The sequence below is a fragment of the Ochotona curzoniae genome, unplaced genomic scaffold (genome assembly GCF_017591425.1).
Source record: "Ochotona curzoniae isolate NIBS_2020 unplaced genomic scaffold, NIBS_Ocur_1.0 scaffold_4506, whole genome shotgun sequence".
In the NCBI taxonomy this organism is placed as follows: Eukaryota; Metazoa; Chordata; class Mammalia; order Lagomorpha; family Ochotonidae; genus Ochotona; species Ochotona curzoniae.
In genome coordinates, this window is record NW_024467119.1 from 21,957,383 (window position 1) to 21,981,452 (window position 24,070).

Below are 24,070 nucleotides of genomic sequence, written 5' to 3' on the forward strand. Positions count from 1 at the left end.
AAATGTATTCTTAAAACAGTTTCTCTGAAGATGAACTCTCTTTTCTCTATTATTTCCTGCTTCTTGCTATGGGGAACCTTCACAACTAGCCCTAGGCATGATATTTTAGGGAAATTAACCTGAAAGTAAATCAGTTTGCCTCCAGAGGCTAGAGATTTTTTTCTTCTTATATTAGAACTTGGATCACAAAGAAGAAAAAAAGGTAGGGAAGCAGTCTAAAATGTGAATAATGTTGGGATTATTTGTACTTGTGTATCCTTCTGAACAATGTATACATAGCTACAAATGCACCCAACCCCACATATAAATATTTGATGTGGCTACTAATAGATGTTCAGAATGCAAGGAAAAAAAGACAATTACCAATTATGGGTTATCATTTTTCCTGGCTGCCGCCTCTAATTTATAGGGGGAACTCACAGGCATTTGCTTTCAGCAGTTCTGAAAGGCTTGAATGAAAGGCATTCTGAGATGCCACAGGGAGTATGTAAAAATTGAGTAACTTAGGATCTGGGATGAGGAGTGCTGGAGTGGTTGATCAGGCTATCGGATTTGTCTTTGTGTGGCTAGTTGGCTAAATCACAGTACCAACAGGCACATGAGTAGGTCTGGGGTAGCACAGATACTTTGATATCTCTCCACACCCCAACTCTGGTGTGTGGATCAGCACAGAGTAAACCCATAGTGGTACTGTGGTGTGGCTGGTGGTGTCATGGTAGGAATGATCCATTCCTTTTTGTTCATGATCTTTATATTAGCTATTTGTTCGTTCTAATCCCTGAAAAGACCCAAGTGCAAGGCTGCAGCTGAAAAATGCTAGGATTCAGAACAGAAGCTGAGCCTTGGAACCTGTGTAAACATTCAGAGGCAGCAAAATGTGGAAGCTCTAAGTCCAGGCTTAAAACTAATTAGCATCTGTGGGGTGTGAGTTCATTGGTCGAGTTGCCAGTTATAGTCAGGACTGTCTTAGAAGTTGGGAATGTGAGAGATGCTAGCGCCTCTCCTCGAAGGAGAATCTGGCAATGGAAGGGACTGTTACCGCAGTTGGTAAGCTGGAGTTTGGCTACTAAGTCCTGCTCCAGGATGAGGAGGAGCAGCAACCCTGAGAACTAAGATGTTCCTGACATGGTTAAAACAAACTAGTGCATATTTACTGAGAAACCACTGAGCGCATGGTAGTGAGGTGTTGTGTCAGGGGATACAAATATTTTCCAGACTACTTAAGAGCATGAACTGAAAACACAAGTGCAGTGAACACGTAGTACAAAATAAACTATAGACAATAATGCCACAGGCAGTGGAGGCTGCATACATTGAGCACAGGGACAATAACGTAAAATATGGAAGGTCTTCCAGAGGAGGTGAAACCTAAAATGCATGCAGAAAAGCAGGGCTTTGTTTGGACAGATGGAGGGCATGAAGGCACTCAGAGTCTGGGTCTACCAGCAGACAGACACACAAAATGAAACAGGGGAGACCATCAAAGCCAGTGAATCATCCAGCCTGGCTGAAGAGTATGATTGCTACTAAAGCATATTAGATCAAGCGATTGGGGGATTTAAATTGGAATTGGAGTGTAGAGGATTTGTAGGTTTCAGGTCAGAAAGCTTGGGTTGCATCTTGTGGGTGAAAGGGCTCAATATTTGCAGAGGACTATAGTTTGACTAAGCTAGCCTAGAGCACAGAAACATTAGAGCCCTGGAGAAAAACAGGCAGGTGTTATCTTGCATGTGTTGTGGTGTGTTTTATAAACAAATGTTTATATAAGGAAATTTGAAAAATTTAATTTTTAATGAGCTCTGTTCTCTCCAATGTCCATAGCTCTGTTTGATAGGAAATTGGGTGATCAGGAGTAGCATTAAATTTTTAGGGCTAATAGGGGACTGCAAGAATAGAGAATCATGGGACTGAGCTAGGTGACTCAGGAAATCCCCAGCTCTTGAGAAGCAGGTCCCACAAATATGTGCTGGAAAAAGTCAATCCTAGCTGTCTTGGGAGTTAAGACTGTTAAGTAACAGTTTCAAATGAAGCAACCAACACCTGCTGTGTAGAAATCCTTGGCTGAGTGAGGTCTGCTCTGATAGTATTTTTTTTATAAAAAAGCTTGACCAGTAATATCAACTACTGCACTTTCTAAGAAGTGTGGTGACCCCAAAGTTTGCTGTTTCACTAACTGTGCCTTTTCTAAGCACATCCCACTTTTCTCTTTAGTGCCACAATGCATTCATGTCTTCAGTGAAGTGCTTACTAAATCCATGGCCCATGTTGGCATAGTGTTGGCCTTTGGGGATACAAAGATGAATTAAAGGGTTGCAGCCAAGAAATATGTAGCTGAACGCAAGGAGGCAGATAGGTGTTAGTTCACTAAGGTTGCGGTAGCCAAACATGACATTTTACAACAGAAAATCATTATCTCAAAATAAAAGTTCTGGAAGTCCAAAGGTCAAGATGCAAGGGTCAGCAGACTGGCATGCTCGAGGCCTCCATGCATGCCTTACAAATGGCGGCTTTCTCCTTTTCTCCTGCTCTCTGTGTATGTGAGACTCTGCAGTCTGTCTTAATCTCCTCTTCTTCTCAGTATACCCATCAGCCAGAGTGAGGATCCACCCTGAACAGCCTCATTTCAATTTAATTAACTCTTTAAAAGTCCTGTACTTAATTATAGGTGCCACCGAGGTACTGGTGGTTGGAACCGCCATATATGAATTTTGGAGGGAAGTAATTCAGCCAGTGATAGGAGATATATGCTTAGTAGGTCATTGCTGTGGAACTCTGTAGTAAAAGATTTGAAATCAGCCTATGGGATAAGCCCCCAACCTATACAATAGGGCCTGTGTATGTGTGTGTGTGTAGTAGTGTATGGAGATTTTTTGGAATACATCACTACTGAGATAATTTTGCAAGGACAGTAAGAATTAGACTGAAGATTTGTAGATAGAGGGTTCCAAAATACAGGTGAAAGATTATCTGTTCAGATGTCCATAGACTGAAGTAGAATGCCGTTCCCAAGTAAAGTAGTGGTGAGTCTCAGATAGAAGGATGCAGAGCAAGGGAGGGAAGGCTGCTGTGTGGTCAGTTTCAGAACAGCATTCTTTGTCATCAAGGCTGAGGGACCTCTGTAAGTTTTAAAGCAGGAAGTGGCATGGTTGTATTTCTGTGAACAGAAGGACCTCCAGACGATGGTTGAGAAGATGATGAAACTGAGCAGGAAGACTCTTTGAGAGGGAGAGTCAGGAATCCAGGCAAGACAAAAGGGCGTTTAATGAGAACATTGCCAGGGAGATGAAGAAGAGATGGGAGTCATGGTTCCCTGAGGATTCATGATCTGTCAGGTAGATCCACATAGCATTGCTGTTATTGCTATTTCGTGTGCAAAAATAGTCCAAGAGTGGCAATTGTATAGGGTGCAACTTCATAGAAGCAAGAAAGGTCAGTGATTTCTCAACCCTGGTGGCTCACAGGGAGGAGGCTTTGCGCTTGGCTCCCAGGTTTCTGAACGTATGAATCTGAAAGATGGGAGTACCAGTTGCCAGGGACAGGTGCAGGTCTGAGAGACAGAGAGGGAAACATGTGTTATTGAATTCAAACAAGGATTAAGGGTAACCTGATTACATTCAGAGGGAACTGTCCTGGCTGAGGGTGTAAGTGGCAGTGTTGCTAACTATTACCTTCAAGAGCTTATCTCCTAGTTTGATTTTACTCTGAACCTAAAAGTCTGGAATTTTCTTTACAATTTTGCTTGTTTATCTTAAAAGCAGACTGGAAGAGAGACACACACACACACACACACACACACACACACACACACACACACACACACACACACACACACACACACACACCCCTAGATATCTAGAGATCTTCTGTCCACCGGTTCATTTCCTAAATGCCCACGATAGCCCAGTCTGGGGCCAGGCCAAATACAGCTCTATCCAGGTCTCCCATGTGGGTGCAGGAACTGAAGTAGTTGGGTTATCATTTGCTGTCCTCTCAGGCATATTGGTAGGGAACTGGACTGAAAGTAGATCAATAAGGATTCAAGTCAACACTCTGATATGGGACATGGGACTTACAAGTGATAGCTTAAACCACTGTGCCACAATGGCTGCCTTGGGAATTTTTAAACTGAAGTGTCATATAAGGTCACAGGTTATCTCATGGGATGTTCATGTGCCTCTTAACTCAGAAAAGTGGCAGTGGAAGCCATGTGGTGACGGACAGTAGAGGCTAATCCAGGCTGTGCATTGCTGTCTGTGGAATGTTCTTTCTACATCCTTGAGAAGCCCTAGCTCACTGGAAGTCTTAGAGAAGTGTTGTGGTCTAGGTTTGGGCCTAATGTTTATTTTCTAGGTTTTTGGCTTTTACTTAAAAAAAAAAAATTATTTGAGTACTGACACAGCTTAAGAGAGTGATAAGGTTTATTTAGAGGATGAGAAATACAGGCATGCATGGGTCATGTTCAGGGAGAAGGAGTTGAAAAGTAAAAGCGTAAGGAAGAAAGGGAGAGAGTACCTTCTGTCCTGGGATCCATCCACGTGCAGCAAAAGAACAAGCAGTGCTTGAGAGGCCTCGAGCCCAAGTGTGTAAGAGGCTGGACGAACAAAAGTGTGAGCGATGAAGTACACCACAAAGTGAACTCCCCAGCACAGGCGTTTATAGAGGCTTGAAAGGGGGGGGGGCATTATGCAATAATACCTCTCACCCTCTGGTTCCCTCCACTCCCACCACCCCTGCCTGAGGTCCCAGGTAATGATGGGTAAGAATCCTTTGATGCACAGGTGGGCAAAAAGAATTACACAGGTGGGGGAGGTGTGACCCTGAAGCAGTTGCCTACGTAAGTCCTTAGCAGAGGGACCTGGTTTTTACCTTCAGTTACGGCTTCCAGGGTGGTAGGATTTATTCATGGGAATTATTCTTCATCTGAGCTGTAGCTAAGATTCTCATCAGGGACCTCTTAATTGCACTTACCTGTTTAAAAAAGAAAATTACATTTAATCAATCATACAGACACAAGTAAATACATTCTGGGAACAGGGCCAGTACCCTCAATGTGTTCTCACATATGGAGATGTCACATGTATGGGATCTTTTTCTCTCCAAGAGTATCAAAGCAAGTACATAGCTTGTGAGATTTAGGCCAGGGATAAAGGGTTCCAACAACAGTATAAGAACTGGAGTGAGAGGCAGGAATGCTTTCAGTTGCCGCAGACGTGGTTAAGCGCTATAGAAAGTCAAGTTTTTTTTTTTCTTCATGGGTTTTTAGATTTGATTTTCTGCTCACATCACGACAACATTATAAAAAAAAAATACTCCAAAGCCTGGATGCGTTCTCCATTTGTCTTTCTCAGCTAAAAGCTTTCTCCTATCCATAGGAGAGGATGAGGATTAAAAGGAAAAAACACAGATAAAAACCTGAGGGGGAGATGTCCAAACACAGAGGCTTCTAAAGCAGTGAGTTGGGTTTGTGGAATGCCTGATGGGAGGGCTCCATTTTGTAGTTCTCATGCACAAAGGAGATAAGATGGAGAAGGCACCACTGCGCATGGCCAGATTGGAAATGTTTGCTTTGGGGCAATGTGTTAGGGTAGGGGAATCCTGGGAAAATTAAAATGTGTTCTTTGGGTAGTCATCTTTTAAACACTCACTTTTTAATCACATGTCTGTGGAGGAAAGTAACCTCTAAGGACAAGTGTGTTATATTGCTCAAAGAATTTTCCCATTGTATTTCCTGAAACTCAAGCTTTAAGCAATGCTAAGTGTAGTCACCGTGTGCAGAAGTTATGGATAAATAAAGTTAAGCAGCTTTCTTTATTGCAAGATTTCTCTATCTTGCAAGTTTCTGCAGAACCTTGAGTGTGCATTTGTGTATATGAATCTCAAAGGTAAGAAAGGCTAGATAACACCTCCCAAATATTTAATGGAAGACTTCCCTATTTATACCTTGTTACAAAGTAGGTTGTAGAACAAGCTGCGGGAATATTTTGAACAGATTATATTATAAACAACTGTTTTGACATCCACTAAAGGTAGAATTAGATTGTGAACCTATGTACAAACTGCGAGCTTATTTCTTTCTTCCCATGGGCAGGTAGAGGAGTCACCCATAGATATGTACACGTGCCACCCACCTTTGCCTGCCAAAGAACATTGCTCTCTATTTTTCTTCCAAGATGTAGACAAGACACTTTGAAGCCCTTCCATGATTTTTGCTTTATCTTGCCAACGTTTCTGAAAGGACCTTAAAAATTTGCTGAAAAAGTAGAAATGCACAGATTAAAAAAGCAATAGATCTTTATTTTGTGATAAGTTGATATAATAATGGTGCTGAATCACGGAACAAGAACGAGAGTTCAAGGTAAGACACAAATAAGAATCCAGGGAGGAGTCCTGGAATGAGCCAGTACTTCGGCTCCCTACCTACAGATATGGTGACTTGAAACCAGAGAAGCAAGAACCATGTCTATACAACAATTTCTGCCATGTGCCAAGATGGCTTGGCACTACTCCACATCTTTCTGTAGCTGCTCCAGTGGTTACAAAGGGAATGGAAGGAAAGAGGTACTAACTTTACATGTAGAAGTAACTGCCTTAATGGGATCATCAAAATCTTACCCCTCTTGCTCAATACCTCACATTCTTTCCCTTCCAAATTCAGCTTCCTTTTCAAATGTCCTGTGTTACAATTCCCCTATTGGCATGCCATTTCTATCAATGACCTAGCACTTGGCATTGACCAAATCATGTTTCTGTAGGTAATCTTTCCATGGGCATCTGGTAATGGGAGATCATTTTGAAGATTTATTAAGTGAAAAGTACAGCATTTGGCCATTCACATGCACAGTGATCTTCACAGGGAGGTGTTAATCATATCCTGATTTTTCACAAGAAGAAAGTGAAACATAACACAAGGAGGTCAAGTAATGGGCTCAAAGTAACAAAAGTTGGGCCATGAAGAGCCGAGGGTTGAAACTAGAGAATATGTATCCTTATGCATTAATCATTGGAGAAACAGAGAAAATGAGAAATAGGGAAAAAAGGAGTTCACTCCATAAATACCACAAAGGCCCCTGCCAAGCCAATGTTGACGTCAGGAGCCAGGAGTATGTTCACAGAATTCATATACTTAATCCTTTTGCCCTCCTGAATACTGAGCACAATTGGGTGCATTCGTCAGGGGTTCAATGATGATTCCTTACATTAGTGGATTCAAAGTTGGAATGACACAATCAGGTATAAAGAAAGGGGGCTAGGAGGGGAAGTGGCGGGGAAAGCTGCAAGAATTTGCTAATTTGTTTCGCATGCTAAGGAAGCTGATTTCCATTGCCATGTATTCTCATATTCCATTTGTATATGCATTCTCCTTATAAATAAGTAAAGTTTAAGCAGAACACTAATGCATACTAAATTTTAATAATTTGTATAACATGTTCTTTTTAATGTAGATATAAATGCATTTTTATAGCTTCTCAGCTTCATATTTCTTATTCCTTTCTCTTAAATATTCCTATAACTATCTTACTTGCATGTGTTGGCAAATAATGGAAGGGAGACACTTAACTGTCATCTTTTAATGGCCAATAATCCCTTGGTAGCGTTTGTGGAAATAACTATTTTCCTGTTATGGACCTGGATGACAATAAGCAGAAGGTAGATTAATTGCTTAATCCACAGTAAGTTAAGTATGGCTTGCAGTAACATCGCTATGACTAATTGTTTCTCATATTATTTTCAATGAGTAAGCATGGCTGTTGATAGCATTTTTTTAGCTTTCAAAATATTCTCTGACTTCTCATTTGATCACCTCAGAAAAGTGAATACTGGATAACTGCCGATATTTTGCCGGTGGAGCTATAAGTGAACTACTTTACTTAACTAGCTCGTAGATGGTGCTCATGCCTGATGGGTACAACTTCAGACGGATGTGCTGATGTCTAATCTGTTTCAAGCATGAGACATGGTAATCACATCAAGGTTCTTGTTGATGTGATCTTTGGTTCTTATCAGTTCTTCTCCACCTTCCTCTTCTTTCCATCTGGTTCTGTTCTTTATAATTTTTTTTTTCAGTTTTCTGGTGTTTTCTCTTTCTAAAACACTTGCTTCTTTATATTCCTTATCTTCCTTTTTTTGTAATGTGTTTTCTTTTCCTATTTCTCATCTTGTCGCCACATCTCCTGCTGTTTGAACTGTGAATTGCATATCCAATATCTCTGCGAGTTTCAGTGGTAGTCTCTTCTTGCTCTTCTGTGTTACTGAAGAGATCACGCTGTCTGCTGAGGAATGATTGAACGTTCCCGAGCATTTCTTTTCTTTGAGCTTCTCCTTTCAGAAGGAAAGGACATGACTGAAATTTAAAGTGAAACCTTCCTAAATTAAAACAGAGGAAGAACAACCGATATTTTTTTTTCCTTCACCTGACATTTACTAAACACTATCTTACCTAATTTTAACAGCGACAGAAAGACTTGACTTACAATCTTTTGACTCAGCAAGGCTCCCAACAAAGTCAGGATTAGTGTTGACTTTGTAAGAACTCTGGGCCAGGGTCTGAATTTCAGAGGAGGCTCTTGTGGATCGTTGGTAAAAGAACCCATCTGGATTTAGACTCATGTGCTATCCCCTTTAGCACTTAAGAGTGTAAAATGGTAAGGCTACACTTAGCCCAATTTTTTTGTATTCCTGTGAATCTCTGTGACTTACTTGTAATAGGCAAAGACAGTCACTCAGCTGAAAGGTCATTCAGGTCAGTTCTGATTGGGCCCAGTGCAAACAAAGAATAATTGAACACTTAGTATGTGCCAGCTCTTCCTTTACAGCAATTAACGCAGGATACATCCCTGGTAAGTTCATGCTGTGATTATGGATACAATACCCCATTTAGCCAAAGTGTCCAACTGCTATATGGTAGTTCTGGATCTTGAACCCAAACAGTGCCACTCCAGAGGGCAAAGCTCTGACTACTGTGTCCTTGGCTCCTCACCTTACCCTCCACATGCTATCAAACTTCCTTCCACTCTCCAATAGCTCTGCTTTCTTTTTTTGGTTTTGAAGATTAATATAGTTGACAAAAGAAAGAAATAACCAATCTTCATATTTTTCCCTCAAAGTCTCACTCTCCTGCCCTCCTCTTTTCCTTCCTTTAAGAAAGGGACTCTCTCATGCCCAAAGGCCCAGGGCCATCTTCCTATTACCTGGTAACCTGCTCTTGCTGTTCAGGTATTTTTCTCTTCCTGTTAGACATTTCATCTATGCTTCCTTGTTTTTCTCACTCTTCTCTCTCCCTACCTTCCTTTCTTTAGGACCTTAGAATGTTTTTGTGAGTTTGGGGAGCCATCACACCCCGTTGATAGCATGCGCTAAATATAAGTCGCTCACTTTGACTTCTGCAGCCCCTGAGTTTCTCTGCTCACCACTGCACACTTTCCCTCCTATGTGCCTGTAAACCATTGCATGGTCTTCCCTCCTAACACAGATGTCTTCAGCTGGCACCGTTTGCAAATATCCAATAGGCATCTAAACTCAAGCCTGATGAGGGACAGCTACAGGTGCTAAGTATTCTAACCACTTCCAAGTGCGCCTAATGTGCTTGTGATAAGAACCTAATCGACTGACAGGACATTATTAAGAATCTCGCTGTGTCTCTGAATGTGTCTTTTTAGGTCATTATTTATCAGCTAAGGAGTCACTGCCCATAAAAACAACTTGCAAAGTCATTGCTTAGACAGTATACATTGACTCTCATATCAGCAAGCTTGCTTTACTTGGCTTTCAAGATGTGAAATAAGTCACTTCGCTGATGTGTTCTTCCATCCATCATGGCTCTGAGGGATCCTCACTGATGCTCGAAGCAGAGCCTTTGTGATTTGAGGAAAGCATCACTCAGGGATTGCCACGTGTAATTGCCTTACCACGGCCAGGTGACAAATCAGAGGCCGTCGCGGCTGCTGAGTCAGTGTTAATTTTTTATCTGATCCAATTTTTAGCATGTCTACATGCTGTGCATGTTTTAAAACCAAATGAAATCTTTTGCTGGTTGCAAACAAGAAATTTTATTTTATTTTTTGTTTTTGGAGGTAATCCTGTGTTTCCAGGCTTTTCTGCAATGTGCTCATTAAGTTGCTTTATTTCAAGTGTAAATGTTCTGTGTAGACTGGCAAGGAGGCATGTATGCAGATAACTGGAATTCCATCTGCCCCAGCACCCCACCCCCCCGCACTGAATAAATACATGCTTATTCTGCACCACTAATCTGAAACAGCCTAAGCGCAAATCTGTGCTGGGTTTTTCTTCTTTCTATGTCATTCTTAATGAGTCTTAATTTGAAGATTCCTCACTATAATTGCAATCATGACAAGTAAGACTTTCTGTACTGAGGGGCGACAGCAGCATCTGGGAAACGGCCTGCAGGTACCATGCGTGCCGTTTCTAAGCAGTTAATGGATATGAACTTGCCATTTAAACATATTTGAGGTCAACCTCCGTTTTTTGATTATAAGCAAGAAGATCAGATGTGAATGCCTCACTGCACAGATGGGGCTTTTAGGATGTGTTGTTAATCCTTGCAGAGGCAGCTAGATTGCTGGGTGGGAAACTCTGTTGCTCTATGTTAGTAACTACAGTGCTGGTGCAGATTAAACAGTGAGGATTAAGTTGACTTCCTCTGGTGTATCCTGTGAAATTGTTTCAAAATATCACCTTTGGACAGAAATGGGAATGGAAGGTGGAATGAGAGGTTTGACAGGGGAATCTGGCCCGGGGTTGCTGATACCCCAGGCTACTGCCTCAGTCCCAATTATGGGCCTCATATTTGAAAGATGTTTCCTTACAGTGTGAGGCCAACAAGGGTATGAATTTCTTTTTATTAGACAGTTACCACCCACCAAGAATAGGACCTCCAAAGTGACTGACTGTGGTAGAATTTACTGTGTACCAAGTGACTTGTGTCAGCTGTTGGCTGGGGAATGGGCTCACAGCATCTCGTGACTATGTGTAGATTATGTAACTAAAACATTTGACTGGCCATGAGGAGAGTCCTATCTTTATTACCCCTGATGATAAATGACAGGGCAGTTGCAAATGATCACACAGATGGCAGAGCCATGCCCTCTTCCGTCAGCCTAAAGCAGGCTGCGAAAACCAGCTGCAACACTTCACCTTGACCTTTTCACCGGCCTCCAAATTCTGCACAATTTCCTAGAATTTCTACAAGGGTGACGTTTTCCTTTCATTCAGCAACTGTGTGGTAGCCACCTACTGATCTGGCCTAATTCTGGTTTGTTTTTTTAAAGAAGTCCTGGGAACTGACATTTCTGATCATGTCTCTGAGGCAAACCACAAGTAGTATTTTCCCTTCCTTTTAAGCTACAATGGATTTCATGTACTTGCATTGTAGTTTTCGTAACGTGCTGAATCCTGTACAAGCCCCTTGAGAACAGCCAGCAATGGAATGCTCCTTGCAGAGAGAGGACTTCTGCAGATATGATGGATGGAAGGAGGGGAAAGAACAAAAGGATCTACCTCAAAGCACCCTCCCCCAGCAGAGCTCTCACCTTGGTGGCTGAATGTCAGTGTTTACTTGGAGTTTTGGTTTTCTGCCATTACAATTACATAATGCACAAACATTTCTCATTTAAATCTTCAGTGGAAACACAAACCTCAGTAAATAGAACACACACACACACACACACACACACACACACACACACACACACACACTGACTTTCCTCCATTCCTTGACAGATTCTGCTGTGTTCAGCTGCTGAGAGTTTTCACCCCAGCTCTCCTTTTTCTTAGGAACTTCTACTCTTCCCTGCCCAACTCCTCTGGCAGAAAACTTCCACTCAGCCATCTTCCGGAGGTCATTTCTGCTGGTGGAGCTGAATTGGTGCTCCTGCTATCTACTCAGCACCCCATTCCTGGGATTGAACACACATAACAGTCCCTCACTCCATATCCTCCATCTATTCGTGTTGCTCAGCCCACTGTGCCACCATTTGCACTGCCCTGTGACAAAGGGCAAAATTGGGAGACAGCCCTTTTTCTGGCAAGCAGTACAACTCATGTTCATGCTAACATTAGGTTTTCTAAGAGTCCATGGACTGCTTCCAACTCACTCTACAAGAAGGGGAGTAGTAGCAAAGTTGATAATCTGAACTGGAAGAATTTTTTCCTGGCCTGGGATAGGGAGACAAAGTGCAAAGGGGTTGTGTGGATGTAGTAAAACTTATTTCCAAGGAACATTTATGACTTTTGTTTTGTTGTTTGCGTGTGCTCTGTACTCTATACAAGTTTCTCTCTGGAGGTGATTTTGACAACTTTGTCTAGGATTTCCTGCTAGCTCCATATCTCCAGGTTCACAAAAAGATAAGGAAAGAATTCTTTGTTGATTTCAGATTATTATTCAGTTACAGATATTAAATGCTTAGTTCCAAGTATAAACCCAAGGTCATTTTCCCAAACCAGGATAAAATCTTCCTCAGCATAATAGACATTTAAATATGTTTGTTGTTTGGAAAAAGTATTTTTAAATGCTTGACCTAATTATAATGAAAAACACACATTAAAACAATAACACTAATTTTCACCAATAATATTGGTTAAGATTCTTTTGCTGTTTTAAATAATTTCCTAGTATAGGTCAAGTTGTGGTAAAACAATCTCATGAATGGCTTTGGGGAATATAAATTGATAAAAACTCTCTGGAAGGAAATTTTATCAACAGTTCCACACTGCTTCTTCATGCCTGTAGTGGTGGTTACAAGTGTACACTCTAGAGTCAGTGAATGAATGCTATTCTTTTTTCTTTATTATTTTCCATGATATTGTTCTGTAGGTATAGGGATTACCCTCTCCACCTCCTCTCCCATGGCTGACTTTGTAGTTCAAAAAATGAAGCCTAAGGATCCATGTTTGAGTTTTATCCCTCTCTTTTGTGCAGATCGCAGTAGCCTCCTGGGTATGATCGTGGAGCCCATCTGCACGTGGTACCCAGGGGGATGGCACAGGCCACTGGCAGCTGGTTGTGCCGTATTCTGCCCTCAGGGACTGTACTTCCCTGGTGCTAACTCAGAACATTGCTATTAATCCAGGAGCTCTTATTGCTCTGATTTTTGGCTTCTTTCCCCATATATCATCAATCATGTTGAGGTCTCCCAAGGAATTCTTTTCCACAAAGAGATCTTGGCTTTGAGCCTTTGAAGATGAAGGTATTTTCTAGATTTTAAGAATGTATTATTCTTTTTGGCTTGGTTTAATAAAAATCAGTCAACCAATCTTCATAGCAGGATTTTGAACATCCTGACTTAAACGGTCTTGTTGGAGACGTGTGTGTGTGTGAAAGAATGTGATAGGAGGCTTTACTTGAACAGATATTCAGTGTGCCTTTTAAAATCCTAGAACGAATGCAGCAGTAAACAAAAAGCACTTGGAGATCATGCTTTGCAAATTTGAGCAGTTAAAATCTTATGTGACAGGGAACTGTAAACTCACTTGTACTTATAGGATGCTTTGGGCAACTCTACACTTGATTGTTTTGTATTTTCAGGTGGCATTTGTTGGTTTTTCTTGTTCCTTTGGGAACTCTCATCCTAATATGACATGTATGGGAACTGATCAGGTGCCTTCTTGATGCTTACGTGAAGGAGTGGAAGAAGGCAGAAACCTTGACTGACCTCAGGGTCTTGGCAACTTTGCACATTTTTCATAGAGCCTCTGCTATTCATTGACCCACATCTCACCCAAACAACCATATCTGGCTTAATACCTTCAGAAACTTGGGTGAGAGGAAGGAAGAAATTATTGTCTAAATGCTCTTTAGTCAATTAAGGACAAGAAATGAAGACCAGCCATGAGAGATCAGCAGGACAAATTGTCAAATCATACTAAAGAGGGAAACAGGATTGCAAAGAAGAGGCTGATAAAAACGCCACAGTTGTACAGATGTCATGTCAGGTCTTCAGAGATGGCACAGAAATTGTGTATTCAGAAATTATCGGGGATCTTTTCTTGAGCAATAGCCATGGTGGTATTGTGGAGGATGATGTATATATCAGTGAGGTGACAGGTTGGTAAGGAAAGAGGTTGGGTGGTAAAGGGTAGTCAAGAGATCAGGTGTGTGTGTGGAGAATATCTCAGGGGCAAGAAGTGGTACAAAGCCTGGTTGGAGGCTTACGCCAAAGGCATGAAGAAGGGAAATGGAGATGAGGCAGAATAATGTTGACAATGGATCAAAACTGTCAGTGAAGTGATCAGCCATTTCCTTAAAAAATCATTGAATTTCCCTTTGCACCCCTGGTTGGGATGTCATGAGAGCAAATGGGCAAAGATAAAATGTTATGAGTTTGAGAAGAATCCAAGCTATTGTGCTACATGGACTGGAAGGACATGAAAGGGTGGGAAAGGAGACATGCTGTTTGGAAACACAGTCAAGGTTTCAGAGCACCTGCTGTAGGCATGGGAGACATGTCTGGAACCTGGCTCCAGCTTCTTTTACAAGTGACTGCTACACCTTACCATCCTTGTTTAAACAGCTTCTAGAGAGCCCCAAGATCAGACAAATTCATAAATACTTGTTTATTGTTCTTACAAAATACTCTACAGAGGTCTGCTTACTCTCTCTTCAAAGCATTTTCATTTCTCTAATTGCACACTGGAAAAAGCTTCAGTTAAATATGACAGGTCTTTAGACTGCAGCACCTGTGAGCCTTGTTGATACTTGCCTGTACCCAAGATGCTCTGTCTGCACTTGCCTGAGAAGCCAAGCCTTGACTCTTCCAATAATTGAGCATTGGGTCAACACTGTTTCCTGGGTTTCTAATCTTGAAATTTATCCATGCTTTAAGCTAATCCGAAAGCACTATCACTTTCATTTGCTCTAGGAGCATTGTGAAGCCTTTTTGAATTTTCCTTTGCATACCTAGGATTATGTGCTTGGCACTGGGAGGAGGGCACAGGAAGAGAGAATACAATGCTTACATTGTGTGCAAGTTATATACCAACTCAGGGGGAAATAGCCTCCTTATCGTATTTCCTTCAATGCAACCATCATTTCCTTTATAATTTACTGGAGGGCTGTAATGACGATTAATTTGTCTATTAGGGTATCATGAATGATTCCTGATAGTGGCAAAAGCTTGCTTGCCATTTGAAACCTCCACAGTTCAGAAAAGGGTCAAGGGCTGCTAAAAGACTCAGCATTTTAGAGGGACAACCTTGGCATTGTGCTGGGGTGGCCTTGGTGGGGTCCTTATGTGGAGTGTGAATGAGATCTGCTTCTTGTATTGGGAACACATCCAGATGATCAGCAATTAAGAACACATCACTCCGTGCACAGAGAAAAGCCTGACTCACAGGACCTGGGAGCAGGCCGTTGGCTGTACTGCCATGGATGTTTATTGATGACAGTCTTGCCAGAAACCAGTCACTGTCTACAAGACCACTAGATTAAACAAAATCTCTGGGACCTGAGCTGTACATCATCATCAAATGCAAACAGGTGTTGGAATACCAAGGGGGAGGATAGCATGGCCCTGCAAGCCAGAACTCCTCCTAGATTCTTACTCTATTTTCATGTTGCCAATTAATTCAAAATCTGTACATTTTTTTTTGTTTTTGGAAATAATCATGTAAATTGGACTTGAATATAATTACTGGTTGAAAGTGTGGTAGAGGAAGTTTTTGTGACAATGGAAGCTGAACACAGAGTCAGGTCCTTTATTAAGGGTGACTATCAGATGAACAAGAACAAGAAACGGGCTGGCTGCATAGGATAATTTATTTTATTGCTTTAATGACAACTGGTCTGATAGAACTGCTGTAAACTGTCTTCTATCACAAAAAAAAAAGGAATTTTCAATCCAGAGCTCCTACTCATTTAGTTTACCTCTAAAGACTGAAAACTTTCACCAATTCATGCCAATTTTTTTTTTACCAACAGTTACCCCTCCATGCTGAAGGCTGACACTAGTATATTGACTCTGAAAGCCCAAATGTGTGAGAAGGCGCCTCATGGAGGGGTCAGGGTGTTTGGCGCCCTGGGAGGAGGTGTTAGTAGTATTGATCTTATTGTTTCTGTTAGTCTGACAATACTCTCTGTACCTCTGGCAAGTGTCTGTCACATGGCACCCTCAAACTTGACCCTCAAAGTAAAGAGATTAAAGCCTCAACCACTGTGTTAGGCCTGGCCATTTCTACAACACTCAGTGCAGGTGCCAAGCTTCTGCCTTTCTGACCCAGACTGCCACTGGGTTACTCCCAGCTGTCTGTGCAATCCCTCATGCCCTTCAGCCCAGTGATTCAACACTGTGCCGTGAGCACCCGTCCACACTGTCTCTGTCACCTTGTTTTCTGCAGACTGCCACCACCTCTGCCAGCATTGCGTGGCTGATCTCCACAGCACCGGCAGCATCTGTCTGGCCTGCCAGAATGTACAACACCTGCTGCTTGGGGACCATTGTGTTCCTCAATGCCCTGCAGGATACTATGCAGAAGAAGGAGCCTGCAAACGTAAGTGCTGGACTCAGCAGCCAGAGAGCTTTCTAATAGTGTCCTCCTTGTGGTGGCAGCTAAGAAGGTTTGAGGAGGCAGCACACACATCTGGGGCCTGGAAACCAGAGCCCAGAATGCTGTCAGTGTTAAGGTTCTGTGACAGTGGTTGGGGTGCCCCTCTGGAAGGATGTCTGGCTACATAGGGTCTGTGTAATTTTCCCTCTGCAGGATGCCACTCCTCCTGCAGAACCTGCCAGGGCAGAGGACCTTTCTCCTGCACCTCATGTGATGACAACCTCGTTCTGTCCCACATTGGCACCTGCAGCACAGCCTGCTTCCCTGGGCACTATCTTGATGACCACCGTACTTGCCAAGGTAGGTTTTCCAAATGAATTTTCTCTCTTTCCTGCCCCTGTGCAGCTGTGGAAAGAAATGCAAAGTGCTTGCATCCATCTTCTCTCCTGATAGTCTTTATTACTTTTTTTTTAAAGAAGAAACCTGATTTACAAAAACAATGTGGATGCCATTTGCAGATTATAACTCAGACTCTCAAGGTGTCCCCTGAAAGCACCAGCTGTGTGATCTTGGGCAGACCATTTCACTTCTAGGTTCAGAAACCTAATTTAAGAAAAAACAAAGTGTTACTGTGTTTCACCATTTTGCATTCTTTCACTCACCCAGCTCTATGATCCTGCACAGACTGGACTAAGCCCTTCTCTAGGTTTAATGTGTTTTTTCCCATGTAATTGTTGAATTTTGACATTGTGCAAAACTTGGCATGCTTCAAAACGTTCAGTGTCTCTCCAGAGTATTTCATCTTGCTTGAAAGTTTTTTGTATAGATTTCCTACTTCTCAAAGAAGTCAAACTATGACTGGTTAGCCTACATGTTGCACAAAGAATGAATTAGGGTAAATCAGGGAAAGAGAATGTCTAACTGGGAGGAAAGTTAGGGCAGTCTTCAGAAGTGTATAGGAACATTTATGATAAACCATGGGGCTCAATGAATTTCAGTCACAAAGTGTCATTTGGAAAAACAAAATAAAAGATCAAATACTGAAAATGAATGACAGTTCACAAACGTGGTGGTATTTCAGTTTTGTGTTTTGAGAAGGCCCATGTTGAAGGAGGTATGGAATAGTGGCTAAGAGAGAAGACTGGAGATTTATAGTAAAGGGCCTTACATTGAAATCCTAATTGCCACTTACCAGCTTTATGACTTTGAATAAATTAATTAACCAGTAGGTCTCGGTTCCTTTTTCTGTAAAAGGGAGTTGGAACAACACTTAGGTCCTGTAGCTGCACTTAACACAGCCAGGCAGAGAATAAGCTCTTAATATAGACTCACTGCTGTCATTGCCATCATTGTCGGGAATGAGTGGCAAATGAAGTATTCAAAGATATATATATGTGTTACAGTTGGAAAGCTGTTACTGTGAGTTTACTGAAATGTTTGCAAGGATTTGATTGGAAGTGAAGTTGTGTAAAACTCACACTTCAGCATCCTGTGCTCAGAAACTAAAGATATAAATCAATTTTGGACCAGAGGGGAGATTTTTTACTTTTACAACAAAAGTTTGCTAGGTGTATATCAACTGTCTGCCAGCATCTGTAACTCCTGCAATACGAGAGACAGGAATGAAATACTTATGTCTCCTGTTCAAGAGCAAGAGAATGTCAGTGGAAAAATAGTGACAGATTTATGAGGCTCTTCACAGCAGTGGAATCAGGGGAAAAAAAGCTCAAAAGGAAAAAAAAACATAGAATTCCTTGTGTGAAGTGTAGGTAATAAAAATATGTTGCATTGAAATGTTTCTCTTCTGGGAAGTCTTGGTCTTGGTGTAGGGAGGCCTCTGCATGAACATACTTGAGATGCTACCATGTGACTAGGGATTCAGTCTCCCAACTTTGGTCCTTACTTTTGTTTGTTTTTTTTTCTAATATTATCATTTTCCATGATATGATTTTGTTGCAAATGGTAGTATTTCATTCCTTCTAATGGCTGCGTAGTGTTTACAATTAATGGCTGAATGGTATTTACATTTCATTCTAAGACTGAAGAAAGTATGCCCCAAAGTTGGAATATTTGAATTTACAGTTGTTTTTTTAAAATCAACAAAACTCATTATAGACAATTAGAGATAGATCAGTTTTAGCAATTGTGCACCAAAGGCTGGTTGGAGAAGTGCAGTTTCCCTTAAGGGAGGTATTAATACGCATTTTGTAGAAGAACATAATGACTACAAAGTTTGTAGATTCTGGTGACAAAATCTTTAGGGAATGCTTGCTTTTAAGCTAGCTCTAAAATTTAAGGATAACTACTTGAGATAGGAACTTTAAAGAGCGAAGAGAAGTAGGGTTTTCAGGACTTGTAACCCCAATGCTTTGGAGTTCAAGAACTCTGACATTCCCGAGGCCAATCTATATAAGTAAGAGTTTGTTTATTACTATTTGAAAGGCAGAGAGAGAGGGAGGGAGAGAGAAAGAGAACAAGAGCACCTGCATCTGTTAGTTCGCTTTCCAAGTGGCTGTGAGCCCCAGTGCTGGGACCATTTTCCACTGATTTCCCAGGTGTGTTAGCAGGGAGTCGGATAAGAAGTGGTGTAGCCAGGGCTCAAAACGTTGCTGGTCCTCACATGGGATGCCAGCATCATGGGTGGCTGCTTCATTTGTTGCACCACATCACCAGCCCTGCACAAGCCAAAGTGGAGGTTTTTTTTCTCCTCCTCCCTCAAAGACCTCCCACAGGGAGGAAGGAAGCCACTTTCATTGTTAGGGAGCTACAGGTGATTGGCAGTTCTTTCTGACTGGCCCTAGAACTTGGTTTTGAAGAGTGCAGAGTAAGTCTCCTTGCTCCCTCTTGAGTCTGGGCGTAACTGCCATTTCCTACTTGGCTGTCTCTGTTGCAGGCAAAGTTAAAAGTGGTGGAGTGTTTAAAGGAGAAGTATGTGACCATCTCAGACCTATAGCAAGCAGCAAACAGATCTATAGGGAAAGAAATGTGACTTCCACATGCTGTGGAGCCTTGTGCTTCTTTATGAATGATGGTTACACCCCACTCGTCTTGGCAGTTTCTGGTCCAATGTCCTCAAGGATCAGTGACCTCAGAGAACTATCACAGTATTCTGGTTGTTGCCACAGATAGTAGTTACACCAGAACTAATGTGTATGATCTGAATTTCATAAGTCGGAAAAAGGACTCTTGCACCTCAGTCCTTTGGAGATGGAAGGTATAAAGACACAATGCTTTGGTTTGGATGGAATGGCCCCATGTAGGATGGAGTTAGTCGTCTGCTGCTTGCTGTAGAGGGACTAAGAAGGGAGCGGAGACAGAAATGGTGCACACCACCTGCTGTTCGTTGTAACCCTAAACATCTCTCTGATTTCTCCATCAGCACTTTGACATTTCAAATGCTCAGCATAAATTTACTTTTCATTAAAGCCAGGGAAGGGGCTGGAATACATATCAAGGTGCCTACGGGGAATGAGGTTCTGCGTAATAGCTTGAGTAATAAACTTCAAGAAAGCCCCCCACACCAGGCAAGCGATGGGTTTTCCACTGCCAGCTGGGGAGCTGGCCTCTGACTTTCCTGTGGCACTCCATGTCAAGCAGGGGACCCAGCTGGCATTGAGGCTGTGTGCGGACCCTTCAGCTTGTGACAGGGTTACTACATAAAATATTTTTAGTTACAGCTAAGCCTTAGATTGACTAAATGACGTGGATGTTTTTTTCCTGTAGGAATTGCTGTCTAAGCAGATCTCTCTCTTGTACGATTGGTTTTAGAACCAAATGCAGCATTTTACTTACAGCGTGGCTTATTTCGCCTGATGACTTTGTTTATTGGATTTCTTTTTTTTTAGTTCATTTTTATTGGACAGTCAGATATACAGAGAGGAGGAGAGACAGAGAGGAAGATCTTCTCTCTGTTGATGTACTCCCCAAGGGGCCACAACAGCTGGAGCTGAGGCAATCTGAAATCAGGAGCCCAGAGCCTTCTCCGGGTCTCCCCCACGGGTGCAGGATCCCAAAGCTTTGGGCCATGCTTGACTGCTTTCCCAGACCACAAGCAGGGAGCTGGACAGGAAGCTGGACCACCAGGATAAGATTCGTCATCTGTATGGGATCCTGGTGCTTCTGAGGCAAGAACTTCAGCTGCTACTGCGCTTGGCGCTGTTTATTGTTTTTAACTGGTTGATGTAACTGCTTTGTTTTCCAGCCAGAGGGATGTAACCAAGTGTGTTTCTTGTGTAGGTGAATGGGACATATTTAAGTAGCATTAGCATAAATTTTTTGTTTTCATTAAATTCATTAATAAAATATTGATAAAGTAAAAAATTAAAGTTTAATTACTTTAATATGCTACTAGGGAATTTTTTTTTTGGTTTTTTTTTTTTTTTTGCTAAGGATATTTCTTTTGCCTATTAAAAAGATTTACTGGATGTGGGTGTTTGGTCTGAAGATCAAAATGTCTATATCCCTTTTGGAGTTCCTGGGTGCGAAGTCCAGCTCTGCCCCATTTCCAACTTGCTGCTACTGAGCACTGTAAGAATCAGCAGGCGAAATGGCTGCGCACCCACCCAGCAGACCTAGACTGAGCTTCCAGTTTTTGGCTATGTCCTTGCTGCATTTGGGCTGATGTGTGCGTTTGGGAAGTGAACCAGAAAAAGGAAGATCTGTTTGTTTTGCTGCCTCTTGAAGAAAAAAGAAGAAAAAAACTATCTGTATATCATCTTTTAATATTTCACTTAGGCCCACTTCATTTTTCTTCACAAATTCTCTGACCTGTTTCTGAGATGATTTGCCAAAGTTAAGATACACCTACATTGAAATTCTAGTTAAGGAAAAAGAAGAGGGAAAGATAAAAGTTTAGTTTCATTTCAGCTTCCAATAGCTAAAATGTTCTCTTCTGATTATGCCCAAACCATCTGAAAATCCCATCTAGAGTTTTTCTAGGACCTTAAATTACCAATCTATGTGTTTCAATGAATATTTTATAGCATCGGCTTCCTAGTAAGTGAAACAGAGGTACTTTATATCTTTTAATTTTACAGAAAGGTAATTCCCCTGCACTGTACCACACACTTTGATATCCTAGAGATCTGAAACTCACTGGATCATTCTCTAGACTTCCTCTGAAACATTCTTAGAAAAGAGCTCAAGACAAGGCAGAAACACACACGAGTATTGCTGTATCTGGCTTCTTTCATTTTATGCGGCAGTGTTTATTGAACACCTGCAATAGGATAGAAAACCAGTGAGGTGCTGGGAAATGTGCAGAAATAAAACAAAGTAGATCTTTGCTTTCAGGAAGTTTATGGCTTAAAAGAGATGTGAAGTTATCACTTAAATGTAAAACTATGTGGGGTGCTCTAAGAATGTGAGACCTGTTCTAGAATCATCAACGAAGACCTCGTAGAGGAAGAAAGGCATTGCATTTGTGAGACTACACTCTGGATCCCAAGCAGTATGAAAAAAAATTCATTCTGGTGAATGCACCAAAAAGAACTTCCATGGAGTATAGAATAGATTGAGGAAACCAGGGAAAGGCTATGATAGTAATCCACTAAGGGAGTAGCAAAGCTCTGAGATATTGGCATCTGTTGCTCTGGAAAAAAAGCACATAGTTCTGATTTACACTGGAGAGTTTGAGTAGGATCCATTGAGTGCCTGGGTTAGTAATGAGAGAAAGGAAGATGTCAAGACAGACTCTGAGGTTTCTGGAATCAGTGGTGAGAAAAGTGGCAGTTGTTACATTAGGAAAGATGGAAACATGAACAGACTGGGGGCTCCATTGTAAACACTTGAATAATGTAGCTGGCTGCTAAGAATTACAACTAGCCACAATAAAGCAGGTCACCTTTAAATTATTTGTATCTGAAAATGTGGAATTTGCAGAGCTGCACAATAAAGTGTATGCCCCATTAATCTTATCACCATCCAAAAATATGAGTGTATACCATGAATTATAGGAGGCCTCATTCCTGAAGAAGTAAGGCTCAAATGAAATTCTGGACAATGATTCCACAGAACTCAATTTTTTTTTTACTTGCTCAATTATTTATTAATAGCTTTAATGAAGTATTTTAGGGCGCATATAAATGCTGTTGGTGAATCACAGGACCATTTGCATATGGAATCTACATTCTTGGGTTTCTAATTTTATTCTGTCTGGAAGATAAGATTACTCTTTGTTATTTTAGCAAATAGAACTCGTATTTTCTGTTTCTGTTGATCCCAGGGTATGGTAATGAGCCTTAATTAAAGAACAGGTTGGAGCACAGCTTTGTGCCTGTGTAGCACCTGTCTAGTTTGATCAGGGCTTCGGTATTTGCAATTGTAATCACTGGGTCATTCTCTCTCCCTGTCTGTTCAGCATGTGACCTACATTGTGGGAGCTGTGAATCACAAGCTAGCTGTACCTCCTGCCGAGACCCAAACAAGGTGCTGCTCTTTGGGGAATGCCAGGATGAAAGCTGTGCCCCACAGTACTATCTTGACATCACCACCAAGACATGCAAAGGTACAGCTTGTCCTAAGTGCATGAGGACTGCTTTGCTCTGTGATGCCCTTTGCTGCAGCTATCCAGGGTCCCATACTGGGAATTGAGCATCACCAAGTGATTTGACTTTCTGTGGTCATAGCAAGCCTGGTGGATGCCTGTGTGAATGTATTCACGTATTCATTTGCAAGTATTTTTGAGTGGGTGTTTAACAAGATATTGATAACTAGATCAGAAGTAGCAAACTGGAAACCCTCAAGTTGTACTTGGTTCATACACATAGTTTGTTTGGCCCACCTGAGTGTTCTGGCATTTTAAATATGTATTTTCCCAGTGTCAATCAGACGGCTTTGATTACAAAGTTGATCTTTACAGGTTCTTTAGAAAAAAACATTACAATATTTGACTATATTGGATTTGTATTGCTATTCTATCATACCAGGCTTATTTTGCAACTGTCTTACCTTCTGGGCATTTTATGGATTTGCATTTCTGACTCTAGGTTGCTGGACTTTTCACCTTAATGAGGTCAGGAGTTGTACTGAATTTGTTCATCCCTATTTAGCAGATTTTAAGTGAGTGAAGACACAGCCCCTGTCTTTGAACATTTATATGAGTTTAGTTGCAAAAACCAATGTTGGGGCATTTGCCCAATGGTTAAGATCCTAGTGAAGATTCCCTTATGCCAAATTCAAATGCTGTGGGCAGATGTGCAGCTCTGTCTTTTGACTGCCACTTTCTGATCATGCAGTCCCTGGGAAGCAGCTGTGATGGCTTGTGTGGTCGGATCCCTGCAGGCCACACAGGAGAGTTGGGATGATTCTCAGATCTTGGCTTCAGTTTAGCCCAGCCCACATCATTGCATGCATTTGAGGAATAAATCTGCAGATTGGAATTCCACTTATTTTCTCTCAAATAAATAAAAAGTAAAATAAGAGAATAGTGCTGTGGTATGGCAGATTAAGCCTCTGATGCTGACATCCCATATGAGTGGTGGTTCAAATCCTGGTTGTTCCACTTCCTACAAGACTCCCTGCTGTTGTAGCTGGTATTTGGAACCTACTGCCCAAGTGGGAGAACCAAGTGGAG

At 41.6% G+C, this 24,070-nt stretch overlaps 1 protein-coding gene across 1 annotated transcript in view; it reads left to right on the forward strand.

Moving 5' to 3' along the window:
* Positions 1 to 24,070, forward strand: part of FRAS1 (Fraser extracellular matrix complex subunit 1) — a 263,048-nt gene that overhangs the window by 89,576 nt on the left and 149,402 nt on the right. The window contains exons 20-22 of the mRNA XM_040967150.1: positions 16,348 to 16,500; positions 16,711 to 16,857; positions 22,856 to 23,002. Of these exons, the coding sequence (XP_040823084.1) occupies positions 16,348 to 16,500; positions 16,711 to 16,857; positions 22,856 to 23,002 (447 nt within the window). The remainder of the gene's footprint in view (positions 1 to 16,347; positions 16,501 to 16,710; positions 16,858 to 22,855; positions 23,003 to 24,070) is intronic.